This window comes from Adiantum capillus-veneris, chromosome 25 (assembly GCF_014529385.1).
Source record: "Adiantum capillus-veneris isolate H3 chromosome 25, ASM1452938v2, whole genome shotgun sequence".
Taxonomy (NCBI): domain Eukaryota; kingdom Viridiplantae; phylum Streptophyta; class Polypodiopsida; order Polypodiales; family Pteridaceae; genus Adiantum; species Adiantum capillus-veneris.
Genome location: NC_140955.1, coordinates 54,697,535 through 54,711,073, shown reverse-complemented (window position 1 = coordinate 54,711,073; position 13,539 = coordinate 54,697,535). Strand labels below are relative to the sequence as shown.

Here is a 13,539-nt window from a genome sequence, read left to right as displayed (position 1 = left end):
ACTACCACATGTATATGGTAACACATTCAACACCTCGGCTACTAGCCGTTGTGCCTGAGGTACCCGTTGCAAAAGCATCCGAAATTTTGCAGCATAATCCTCCACTGGCAACGACTTTTGACGTAGCGTCCGAAGATTTTTTAAATGTTGAGGGACCGTCTTTTCCGTTCGGAACCATCGCAAGAACGCTCTGGACCCTTTGACATACGTCTGAAAGTGATCATCAGGGTACTGTGACAGCCATTTGGCAGCTTTCCCTGAAAGTGTAGATTCAAACACTGATTGTTGATGAAGAGGAACCACCACTCCAGGATGATTTAATCCATACACTTTATTAATTGTCGCAAATGTGCATCAGGGTCTTCCTTTGAAAGACCTCAAAAACTTCTATACTTAATCTGACCACCCGCCACCACTGGCTATGCCATCGTCCCTTGCCCAATTGTACCCCCTCCTGGAAAAAGCTGTCGAACACTAGGAGGTGGGGACAATGGCGGTGAAACCCCAAGACTGCTTACCAGAGACGATGGTGGAGCAACATGAGTGGGTGAGGGTGAACGCACAGCAGAAGGGCATGACTGACTACGTGGAGTACACCGCGCACACCGAATATGCCTACCACGCATCGGACTTGGCGATGGAGACACATGTTCCTCAGCCTGCGGTGTAGAAAAAACGAATCATCCGAACTGCCTCTCCTTCGACATCTCCCCACAACTGGAACCATAGGGTCAGGAGGACCCTCTGACCTAGTGCGCATGCATGTTCACAACAGGTCGCCCATCGTGCATCGTGGTCGCCACATGTAATGTCTATTGGCCGCAGAGGAGCAATAAGCATTATGGGAATGAATACCCTCACACTGCCTTGCATTATATGAACGTCAAAACACATGAAGGCAGAATAGAAGACAAGTCACAGAAACAGAACACTGTCTTCTTCATTGATATGCAACCGAATACAGAGTACAAGAGGGAAATATATTGATGACATGAACATTAAAGATATCCCCAAAGACTGGTATGCCCCCCATATACAACCGCTGCTCCAGCGCAGATCGGGAATGGTGCGAAACCCCGTCTTGTCCCATGAAGAACTGTCTCAAAGCCGCATGACTCCTAGTCCACAATGTCCAAACATCTCCAAAACCGCAGGACCACAATGTGCGGCTTATGCCGTAACAACAACTATGAACTACCAAAAATAGAACCAAATCAGAACAATGAGCTACCAATTAGTAGAAAAAACATAAGAAGAGAAACCAAAAACCCTAACAGCCACCAAAACAGCATTGTCAAAAGCTACCATAACTACCTAAAACTAGCAATACCAGCAAAACACCATTAATAGAAACCAACCATGAACCACCAAAGGGGAAACCAAAATAGTACCAAAAGCTACTAGTTAGTACCAAAAGCATTATAAATACATCTAAGATAAAAATAACCTACCAAACATAACCAAAACAACCTTATTAGATCCACGCCATAAACTACCAAAGTATAACCAAAAACTACCAAAAGATTTCAGTAAGGGTTTAGTGATGCTAGCAACACGACCAAAACTACCATTGCCTCTAAGACTCCAAAACAGAAAAATTACCAAACGTACAAAAAAAACATGTTAAAAGATACCAAAACAAGAAAGTAGAGCAAAAAGACTCAAAAGATACTAGTATGAACAAAAACTACCAAAATAGCATAGACAAAATTTAACAAATCTACTTAAAGCTACCAATCTACCTAAAATATGCAAGTATCATACAGAAGCAAGAGACACACTGACAAAACTACCAAAGCAAGATTTACAAATACTAAAAAAATACCATGAGCTTTCACAAATACGACAAACTACCAAAGAGTTTCAAATTTGTTAGACCTGCCTGAATCTACTAATACTAAAATATTTAACTGAAATACCAGAAGTTTCATAAACCACCAACTATATTAGAGCTACCAAGGCAATAGCAAATAGAAGTTATTAACACTGCCAAAAGCTGCCAAAAATACCAAAACCACTTTCTCAAGGAATGGATGTCAAGAATTACTTGTTGCAGATCAACCTCCTTCTCAAGCTTCGTCTTGTCCTCACTATCTCCAAGTCAGCAAAGCATGCACCAACTGGCTCCCAAGTCATCCTACACCTCTTTGATGTCCTCATTATTGCAAGGGTTTTCCTGCTTTAGTTTTATAAGTTGCACTTCATACTACTCTATGTCATCTTTTATCCACTTTGCACTAGCATTGAAACCCTCTTCTCTCACCAAAATTTCCCTTGTTCTGTTGCAGAGCTGCTCTCAACTCTTTCAGCCTATCGGATGCAGCTACACACATCTGAGGCACTTTCTCAACAATACTTTCTAGGTTTGTAACATAGTCATGGGGGGTCTACCTCTATACAGATATTACTACCACTTTGTGTAAGGCGGGTCTTCTTAATAGATGACGGGTGGCCCCCGTGGGAGGCTTGTTTGCCCTTCGCCAAGTTTTGACCTTCTGATCCAACCCTCAGGGCAGTTGGCACACATACTAAGTACACTCTCTCCAAACCTTGCCCATGCAACCTTATCGTGTGCAGGGTATTTTGTTGGCATTTTTCAAAAGCAAAGCAGGACACAAACTTTGAATTGATCTCCCCATAAGATGGAGGGGGTTGGTATACGTTGTGGAACAGGAACCTGCAATCTTCAACCAGACTTGGTTGCACATGATTCAAGTAAATATCGCATTCTTTTGGTGGTGTTGCTTAAAAACAATCATCCACTGGTCATCGGGGAGGTCTTCTTCTGTAAGATCATTTGGAAGCACACCCTCCATGCTCAAACCATACTCTTCATGAAGCTCTTTGGCTGTATAGGAAAACTTGGTCAGAAGAGGATTTTGTTTTTTCGTGCAATCATTAGGAAAAATATGAACCCCAAAAGGGCCCTTTAGAGTCAAAGATGCTTTTGGAATATACTCTCTACACCAATGAAAATGGGCTTGTGACCACGGTCCCACAAATTTTGCATGTTTTTTCGAATGGCCATAACTTGAGCATTTTAACTTCAAATTTGTCGGACAATAGTGCATTTGGAGTGCATTGTCGAGCTCTTTTCATAGATATGTTACATGATATAGTTTTGAGGTACGTAGATATGGGCTATCCATGCCCCCCCTTTTATGTCCTATTGTTGATTGAAATCAGATTGGTTGCTCTTGCAAGCCCCCTTTGTGGCTCATTTTTTTCTAATGTGTAGTAGAAACACGAAGCTCATTAAACATGCCCTCATTCTACCAAACCAAATACCTAAGCAGTCTTCCTATATTCCTTTATTTTGGAGACATTTCAGTGATGTAAAACTCAGCACATAGATTCTGATTTTCTCTTTATCACATGGATGACCTTGCCAATGCAAAATTTGGTATTGTATAGTACCAAATTTGGTACTGTAAAGTGCCTCATTTTATATGTTAACATTCACTTCCCTAGAGAGCTTTAAATTTGTGTTAATCTCATAGCACATATACTTGCATGCATGCAATGCAACAAAAAAAGTTGCAGAGCTCTCAAGATACCATACATGCTTGCATGCATGCAATTTAAGAAGAAAAAAGATAGGTCTCAAAACCTTAAAACCTTCAAATGACAATAGCTACCTTTTATGAAAGAAAATCAAATCCAATGACACAACACAACAGTGTACACATGCAAAGGAGGAACACCAACCTCTGGATTTTGTAGATGACCGAGTCTCATCCTCGCCAAAAACTGCTCCAGACTTAGCTGATTTCTCCACAGAGAAGCTCCCCTTGCTAGCTCTTGTGTTTGGGGTGTTGATGCTCCCATGATATTTTGTACCTGTGAGGGGGGACCTTGCATCCATGTTCTTAGGATTCTTCTCCTTTTCTGGTGACGCCCTTCCAACAAACTTCCTTGCAAGCATCCTCATAGTCACGATGGTGCACAGCCAGAAATCTCACTAGATAGACAGCAGAATGAAGGTGCTTCTTTTGTGAGAGAGGTGCAAAGCCTTTGCTCAAAAAGGATTGACAAATGTGTTTTAATTTGTGATAGAGGTGTGAATCCGCTCCTTGACAATACCAAGTGTTATTTCACTCATGCAGGAGTCACACAAATTCAAATGTGCAACTCCCATCCATGATTTCCCCACCCACATTTTCTTTCAAAGCTGGGTTGTTTCAATTTTTAATGCATTCCCTCCTAGAGTGATTAAATTTAGAAGACAAAAAAGCTTCCCTCCAAAACAACCTAGACATATGTAGAAGTACCAACTAGGTAGAAATAGAAAAAGGTCCTTTATTGTACCACCAATGCATGCTTTTAGCCCTTGACAAATATTCATTCCAAGTAGTCAAATTAAGATTCTGTACATTCACCCCTTTTGATTGAGCCATAACAAAGCACGAGAGTAAAATTTTATGTAAGGTTGAAAGATAACCTATGAGTTTCAAGAAAATCCATTTAATTGATTAAACAATCAAGCTTTAAAACATTAAGAGTACTCATATATTTTCTTGGTCTTTCAAAGAAGATAATCATATCACTGAGCTAGGAAAATGTAAAGTGGGTTTCTAACGGCAATTGATAACCACCGATGAAGTAATGTATGGCAATGAGGGGCAAGTACATGGTCTATATGTACTAGATCAATGCATTTGATTAACCTTTCCAAAGGAGATCGATTCCATGTAAATTTTATTGACAATGCTCAAGTATTGAAAGACGATCTAATAGTTAAGTGGGCAAGTATTATGATTTAAGTGGGCAAACAGGGAGGACCAATACTCCCCTTAAATGGCCATATCATCAAGCTAAAGACAACAAAACTCAACCCCAAGGCTAAAATGGAAATACACTATTTTGATAGTGCTAAAAACATCTATGTCAAGCACTATTAGATGTTTCAGGTGTCAAATTTTAGTATTATAAAGATATTTGTTTGGATGCTCAAAGCATATAGCTATCATGGCGCCAGTCAAGTATCAAAAACTGGGTTTATAGATGCCTTTGCTTATCAAAAGCAAAGAAATATTCATGAAAAAGAGAGGTAGGTAAAAGGTAGAGTCTCAACATTACCGTATGCTTTATCATAAAACCTTATGACCAATAAGATCATAAAATTTTATTTTATTTTGAATTTTATTTTAAAGCATTGAAGCATTAATAAGGCTCGATAATTATCTATGAAATGTGCAAGGAAAAGTCAAGAGCCAGCAAAAAGTCAGCCTAATTTCAACTTCCAATAAAGTTATCCCAATACACAACCACCGTTTTATCAAAAATCTAAACTATGTCCATAGTTACAAGGAAGCAGTAGAGAAACAATCATCAGCCATGCATCAGAGAGCTGCATAAACTAAACAAACATGCCATTTTTTTTTATCAACATTAAACCCCATTGGCGAGCTCCAAACAAAGTACTAATTTAGGGATCCTCAATTGCTAAAAAGGCCCACTACCAGCTCAATTTTTTTATTTAACCAAGGTTATCAAGACCAATCAAACATAAGCTTATGAGCTTAGGCATCCCAAGGTATAAACTCAGTAAGAGAAAAAAAAATGTTGAAAATCTGCTCCAAAATCAAAAAAGCTTTAAGATTGAGAAACCCATAGTTTCCATTATACACAAAAAGTCAAACCTCAGCAAATTTCCCCATTCATTTCAGATGAGCAAAAAACTGAATCAACCATAAGGTGTGCCAACCACCAAGCAGCAGTTTAAGCCAATCAAAACCCACATTCAAGGTAAAAATTATGTTGGTAAAATTGCATGCTAACAACTGTAACAACCAGCATGTATTGTGAAAAGATAGTGAATCCAGCAAGCTTTGAGAGAAATCCCAACATCATAAATTGTACCAAGGTAAAGATTACCAGTTTCTTTGTAGATCAAAGGAGATCATTACTTAAAACACATTATCATTATCTCAAGAAGGTAATTATGAAAGCTATCAAGCAATCCCCCCTTTTCTAAACCTACTTTAAGTTCAAAGTGAATAACACCCGATAGTTAGGCAACAACCCTAAGACTAGAAACAGAATCCAACAGTAATTCCATGCAATATTTGGCATTAGAAATCATTTTACCAATTTTATACCACGCCATACTTAGATGTGCTCCACCCAAGTCACCAATATACAGAGTTACAATGGGTTCAAGGCTCCATTCATAATTTATAGCATGTTAAGCATTGAGCATCATTATTTTTTTTTATATTAACCAGAGGAGGGCATCAATATTAAATCCCACACAATAGATTTTAGTACCCACTTAGCATGGTGATTCAATTATGACAATTGGTATAGTCATCAACCAAGTAAGAGATGAATAACAGAACCTATGCGGTAGCGGGCACCACCCTGTTGCAAGAGTTAAACCCTCAAAGAATCTATTATCGCCCTCTCTTACTTTCAATAGGTTTTAATGAAAATAAGACAGTAGAACAAGGCTAAGTAAGGGTGTAGAAAACCCTCACCTTGGTTAAGTACGCAATCCGTCAGTCAAGTGGAGGCCACTTTAGCAGCTTCGGGACCAGCAAAGCAATAATCACCAGCAGGAGGAACCTCAAAGTCGGCACCAAATCCTAGTAAACTAACAAGAGAATCCATAATCCACCATAGTATGCAAGGGTATGTAGACAATGGCAGGAATTTGTGTGAGTATTTCCATAGCATCAACATAGGGGAGACCGCCCATATGTAGGGCAGAGAGTTCAATTACCACACGACGTCAGAGGAGATAGAGACAGATATGCACAGAGGGGGAAGAAGAAGGGTAGAGATCAAGAGGAGTATTCATAAAATTCGGTCACAACCCAACACAAGGTGTGAAAGGAAAGGGTACAAAAAAGAATGGGTCATTTTTTTGGGAAACCCAAGGTCAAAAAATGTAGTAGGTGGACTTGCAAGGGTGAATTCCCACAGATGTTTAGGATGTTTAAGTGTTAAGTCCCATCTTTTGCACAATAAAATTAGATCCTCCCACTGAGACCAAAGTAGGTGAAATAATTCAGGTATTCACGACAGGATAGAACCATTAGTTCAATCAAATAAAAAAAAGGCAATAACAATAGTTGCCAGATAGCAGATGGAGGTAGCTAACTATAAAAAGGGTTGATTCCCATACTGGCCGAGAACTAATGTGTTTTTGAGAGCCTGATTAAGCAGTAAATTTGACAGGTCGTAATAGGAGACAAAAATAAGCCAATCAACGTTTCGCGAAAAACATTTTTTAGTTTGATACAAGTATGCTTGTGTGTATCACAGATCAAGGTTATTATGACTACAACATCTCCAATTGACCTATTTAATCAGGCAGGGTAAAAGAAGGATGAAAAGGGATTGGGAGGAAACAAGCTCAATGGAAAACCAATCACCAAAAGTAAGTGTGTGTGTGTGTGTGTGTGTGTGTGTGTGTGTGTGTGTGTGTGTGTGTGTGTGTGTGTGTGTGTGTGTGTGTGTGTGTGTGTGTGTGTGTTCCATTAGGATAATGCAAGTCAAATACTCAAGGTGAGCGTTCCCAAGACATGAAAAGCTCACATATTTGGTATTATGCAAGAAGCAAACAAGTATGTCCAATTTGACTTGCAAAAATTTCTTGATGTCTCTGGTAAAGTGGTTGCTTCAATGTTTTTTCTTTATTGTCCTATCATGGTGTGATATCCTGGTCTGTAATGATTCCAAGGTATGCCTAACAAGGGCATGACCAAGAAGTACTTGGCTGCTCTTAGCACATGTAGAGAGGTTTTTCTCTCAAGATGTAATCACCTCTGCTTGTATCTTTAAGGTATGTTTTAAATGCAAGAGGTTGACATGGATGAACAAACTCATAATGAGATTTTTTATGAGGGACCTTGGAAGAAAATGTTGCACATGGTGGTGCTTTGTAGCTCAAGAGAAATATAAGGATTTGAATGTATAAAGTTTTTCTATTGGGATCCCCTTGTGTCCTATGCTAATGCAAAGGCTATGTAGAAGAGCTGTATGACACATGCTGACATTTGCAATGATTATAAAGCCAACATGTGATGGCATGCATGTTGAAAATGGCATCATTCAACTTTTCAAATATATGTCAAATAATCTGAGACTCTTGCACATAAAGCATGACCAACCCAAGGAGCGGGCGAATCAAATGGAGACTCAAAAAGACAATAGAGGATTATGGGTGCTTCTTAGGGGAAAGGAGGAAAGGTTCTAGGTATAGGTCTTTGTAATCAAGGGATGTCTCCCCTTTTTTTTGTAAAGCTTCTCTTTCTTAACACAATTATTCACTTTTTATGGCAAAAAGAAAAGATGGCATACATTAATGGCCTTATCCATAGAATCTATTTTTTCTATGTAGCTTCTTCATTGCATGCAACAGTTTCTTATCATTCAAAGCAAGTTTTTCTTCAATAATATTATAGATGAGTTTCTTTTTTATTGCACTCCACAGGATATTTAAACTTGAGGATGAAAAACATTTCAACGTTCGTCCTTGATTATTGCAACAAACATTGGCTTTGCATCATTGTTTTATATTATGTATATTCTTGATTAATCTCAATCCTCCTCTTGCATCATTAAGTTATCTTTCAAACTATGGAGAGATTCTAGTATATCTCTTGTGAGAGAGCTTAACAAAGAAACCCACTTTATCATAGTTTTCTACTTCGTTTGGCAGTATGTTTTTATGAATTTGTTACATGATAACTGACCTTCAAGAAGAATAAGTTTTAACTTTTGCATGTGCAGAGCTAAGATTAACAAGTAAAAGAGTTAAAGACTTAAGAGAGTAAAGAGTATACAAGACCAGATAACAAAGCAAGAGCCAAAGCCCTCCTGATGTATACTACTACTACCTTCTACAAGTCAATCCCTCAATTATTTCTTTGTTGAAGCTTGTGGCTGGCTTGCACTTGCATTGATCAAGTAGGAGGATTTTTCCTCTTTCAAGGGTGATGACCACCACCATGTCCGTGGCCGCCATGCCCATACCCTCCCTCAGTCTCTTCGGGATTAGCCTCGGCTTGGGATTGCCAACCACCACCGTGTCCACCGTGCCCGTAGCCACCACCATGCCCATAGCCACCACCGTAGTAGCCAGCATCTGTCTCGTCAGGTTTAGCATTGGCTTGTGATTGCCATCCACCGCCGTGCCCATAGCCGCCATGTCCATACCCACCACCATACCCATAGCCGCCATGGCCATACCCACCACCATACCCATAGCCGCCACCATAGTAACCAGCATCAGTCTCCTCAGGCTTCGCATTGGCTTGTGATTGCCAACCACCACCATGCCCGTAGCCACCACCGCCATGTCCGTAGCCGCCATGGCCATACCCACCACCGTAGTAGCCACCATCAGTTGCCTCAACTTGGGACTTCCCGTGCCCACCATGCCCGTAGCCGCCACCATGCCCATAGCCACCACCATGCCCATAGCCAGCATCAGTCTCTTCAGGTTTAGCATTGGCTTGTGATTGCCAACCACCACCATGTCCGTAGCCGCCATGGCCATACCCACCACCATGCCCATAGCCACCACCGTAGTAGCCACCATCAGTTGCCTCAACCTGGGATTTCCCGTGCCCACCATGCCCGTAGCCACCACCATGCCCATAACCACCACCATGCCCATAGCCAGCATCAGTCTCTTCAGGTTTAGCATCGGGTTGTGATTGCAAACCGCCACCATGACCACCATGACCATAGCCTCCACCCCCATGGCCATAACCATGACCACCACCATAGCCAGCGTCGGTCTCTTGAGGCTGGACTTCGGTGGGCTTGACATCAGGCTTGACATTGGTGGGTTTGGCATCGAGGGGCTCTTCGCGGGCGGCATTGGCGAAGAAGCTGGCCGAGCAGAGAAGTGTGAGAGCTAGAAGCATCTTGAAGCTGGTACCCATTTTGGCTCTTGTCAGCAGAGTTAATGCTTGCAGGAGGATGAGCTCTTGCTTTGGCGGCTTTGGATGGTGCATGGGGGGTGGGAGTATAAATACCAGCCTGGTGCTGCTGCAGAAACTCCACTCCCTTACGCAACTCGCCACATATTCCCACCCTGTTGATGCCACCGCCGCCTTTGTTTTTGCGTAATGCGCCCCCCACTATCCTCTAGTTTCAACTCGTGCTTCTTTTATATGTTACCTTTATTTAGCAAGTGCATTACTCTCTGTAGCTAGAGTTTCCATGCATATCTAGTGATGCTTGTGTGTGTGTGCGTGTGTGTGTGTGTGTGTGTGTGTGTGTGTGTGAGAGAGAGAGAGAGAGAGAGAGAGAGACAAGATTTGAACATCTTAGGAACAATCCCAAGAGACTTCAAAGATATATCCGAGTTGAACTCGAGAGGAGAGAGAGAGAGAGAGAGAGAGAGAGAGTTGTTGCAATGCCTTTCACTATGCTCTGTATCACAAACCGTTTTTGTAATGCATAAGAATAAGGTGGGATTTGAGCTATGCACCTAATGTCTCACACTCAAATGCACCCGCTAACCTAGGCTTTTCACATGACCAAAGTAAGTATGCATGCTATGTAGTCATTTTGACATAATCTATGCCTTGTTTTTGCTTGAAAACTAGGATTTTTCTTAATGGAAATCTTCACAGAACATCCGTGTCAAGGAAAAAAGTTTTTGATGGACCTGTCTTATTACCAAATAGCATTCCAATTTGTATCATTAACATATAACTAAATCCTTAAAGCAAGTTGTAGATTCACCAATGTGACCTTGTTTTTTGTGATGTCATTGCAACAATTACATGCTTGCAATAGATAAACAAGGTTGAATTTGATGCAAATTTTGATACATATCAGAATTTCATACCTCTTTTTAGGATATGGTGGAGAATATTGTTCCACTAAAATCCTTTGTTGCCTTTTTTAATAATAGCATGAGAAAGCAACTCTAGATTTATATATTGGTCTTTTAGTAACTCATAATGCTATTCTTAATGATACTAGATGCTATCATTGGATTATCTCTTGAGAAATTTTATTGAACAATTTGGCATGTGGTCATGGAGGTAGAGGGTAAGTCAATTGAACAACAAATAATACAATATGGCTAATTTCAAGCGTAGTATGGATCTAGGGAGCTCGAAAACCATATAACTAGGAAAAGAATCCATGTATTTTACCGCATTTGTTGGTCATGGACATAATGTATAACACATGCACACACAACTTAGCTATGGTTTTTCCCATCTAGTTTGTTTAGTGCCTTCATCACTAAGTGTTGAATTTATTCAGTGCATGTAACACTTTTAGTAGCCTTTACTTTACCAATATTTTCATTAGGGCCAATTTGGATGAAATAAGGACTGTTTAGGGTTTCTCTTTTCTTGATCTAAGGGTCAAGGAGGAGCCACATTTCCAAAAGTATGGCACTTTTGTACACGTGTCAAGATCTCCTTCACTTGCTTTTTGAATATTTTGCATTATTTTAACCATAACTTTTGCATACGAACTCAAAATTTAGCGCTCAAATGGTCCATAGGCGCTTGATGAGCTCTATCCAATGAGTACCCATGTTGAATAGTTTTGGTAAGATCTTCATGGTCTTTTTCAGGTTGCCCCTTCTTAGATCCTTACACAACCCTTTTTTCATCCAAATTGGCCCTAATGAAACAATCTTTAACTTATATATGTATATTTCAATGATACATAAGATAGTGGATGCGAGCTAGATGGAGATTTTGGATAAGCTTCTTACTACAGATGGACTTTTGGGCACGTACACACACCCCACACATAGATCTATATAATTTGTGGATAAATCCCAATGTGGGATGAGTCTCGACTTTTGATCTAAATTGCATGAAACGCACAGAAGAACTTGTATCAAGAGTAAATTTCTTCATCACTTTAAGAGTTTGTGGAACATAATAAGGATTTTCTAAAAACATCATTGTAGGATTAAGCTCATCAATTTAAGGGATGAGAGGACATTGAAACCTTGTCATTTACAAGATTGGATATTCTACATAATTAAAGATCCATTAAATTGGAGAGCCTAATGAAATATACTAACATATTCTAAATGAGTCTAAATCATTTACTTAAAAATGCACTACTGCAAGTCCCAATCACCTAGGACTAAGTCCCCTAATTTCTCTAGAAAGAGGATGTTCATTTTGTCCATATAATGGGCTTCTTTCTATTCCACTATAATACTATTTTAGCCATTGTCTATGTCCAAGAATCCTAAGAAGAAGTCCTCATATGAATCACTGATGCATCACTCTCAAAGGCCCTGCATAGAAATTCTTATTGTGTGAGATACGTGAATGAACTTGCTCACCACTTAACCAAGCTACAAATGATGATATCTTTATGTGCTACGAATCTTTTAAAGTAAGAAAGTTTAAATGAAGAGAGTTCTTTTTCTCTTTTCAAGGGGATTAAAAAATTTAGTGGAGTGGGAGGGTTGATTAAAAGAATCCAAGCCCACTAATTGCTTCATGACATTCAAGAAACATTGTTTAGTTGATGCATAGAGATCACATACATGGTGTAGATAATCATTGCATGGGCACATGAGCAATGAGGAATAACTTTATTAAACTTACGGTGTTGAGAGATAATAAGTGCTCAAAGATATTTGCTACTTGAAAAAAATTCTTAATAGGTATTTTAGTTCAAGCTTCAAGTGGTGGCCTCAAGGTTGTTACAAATTGATTGGCTGTAACAACCTTTCATGAAGAAGATGTAGTCATAAACTAAACGTAACCTTTTCTTAAAATAGTGTCATGATTGTACAAGAGCATTAAGAGTAGTCTCCATTGCCATAATTATGGTGTTTATACAAGAACTTTTCTCTTGAATTGTCATGATTATAGTGTTTGTCCAATAATTATCTCTAGAGTTGATCGTGTTGGATTCAAACCATATTTTTAGCAAGTCCATATTTCTATTGAATAAATTAACCCACCAACCATTTCATAAGCTTTTCTTTCTATTAAGAAAGCATCAACCTTATATTTTTTTTGGGATATTAACAGTTCTTTCCCTCTAATGTGGAACAACAGCCCTCCTTTCAATAGAAATGAGTTAAGCATGTGTCACAAATATTTCAGCATTGCTTGGATCCTTAACCATGATTCAATATAGTTGCAGACAAATTACTTTGGTGAACAAAGGCAACCAATCAATCTTATATTGATTAGTAAATTCTTTACATTCTAAAGAAACATCTTTGTTGTGCTACATTCTTTGAGTGCACGTTTTTTCTTCTTTTGTGCCCGGTGCCTACATGTGACATGGGCTTAATGTGTGTATGAATGCACCCTTTCTATCAAATGATTCGATCTCTAAATAGATAGACAAGATTAGAAGTTCTATTATTTTGTGGTTACACGTAGTTCACTTGTTATGAAAATCATTTTTTTTGTCAGTGTCAATTGTATTGCTTATGTCCTAGCTAGCTAATGTATTGCTAAACATCTGCAAGTACAAGAGAAAAAAATTGCAAGAGATGGAAGATATGTTAATAATACAATGATTCGGCCTTTAAGTTTTTGATATTTAGCGATGGAAGAAATGTTTTAAGAA

The 13,539-nt window shown here is 39.2% G+C and overlaps 1 protein-coding gene across 1 annotated transcript; it reads right to left on the bottom strand.

Moving 5' to 3' along the window:
- Positions 1–8,747: 8,747 nt before the first annotated feature.
- LOC147424915 (uncharacterized) lies at positions 8,748–9,974 on the bottom strand. The gene has a single exon (XM_086500235.1). It carries the CDS (start codon positions 9,969–9,971, stop codon positions 8,937–8,939), a length of 1,035 nt encoding a protein of 344 aa, XP_086356361.1. The 5' UTR covers positions 9,972–9,974; the 3' UTR covers positions 8,748–8,936.
- Between the last annotated feature and the right edge of the window lie 3,565 nt (positions 9,975–13,539).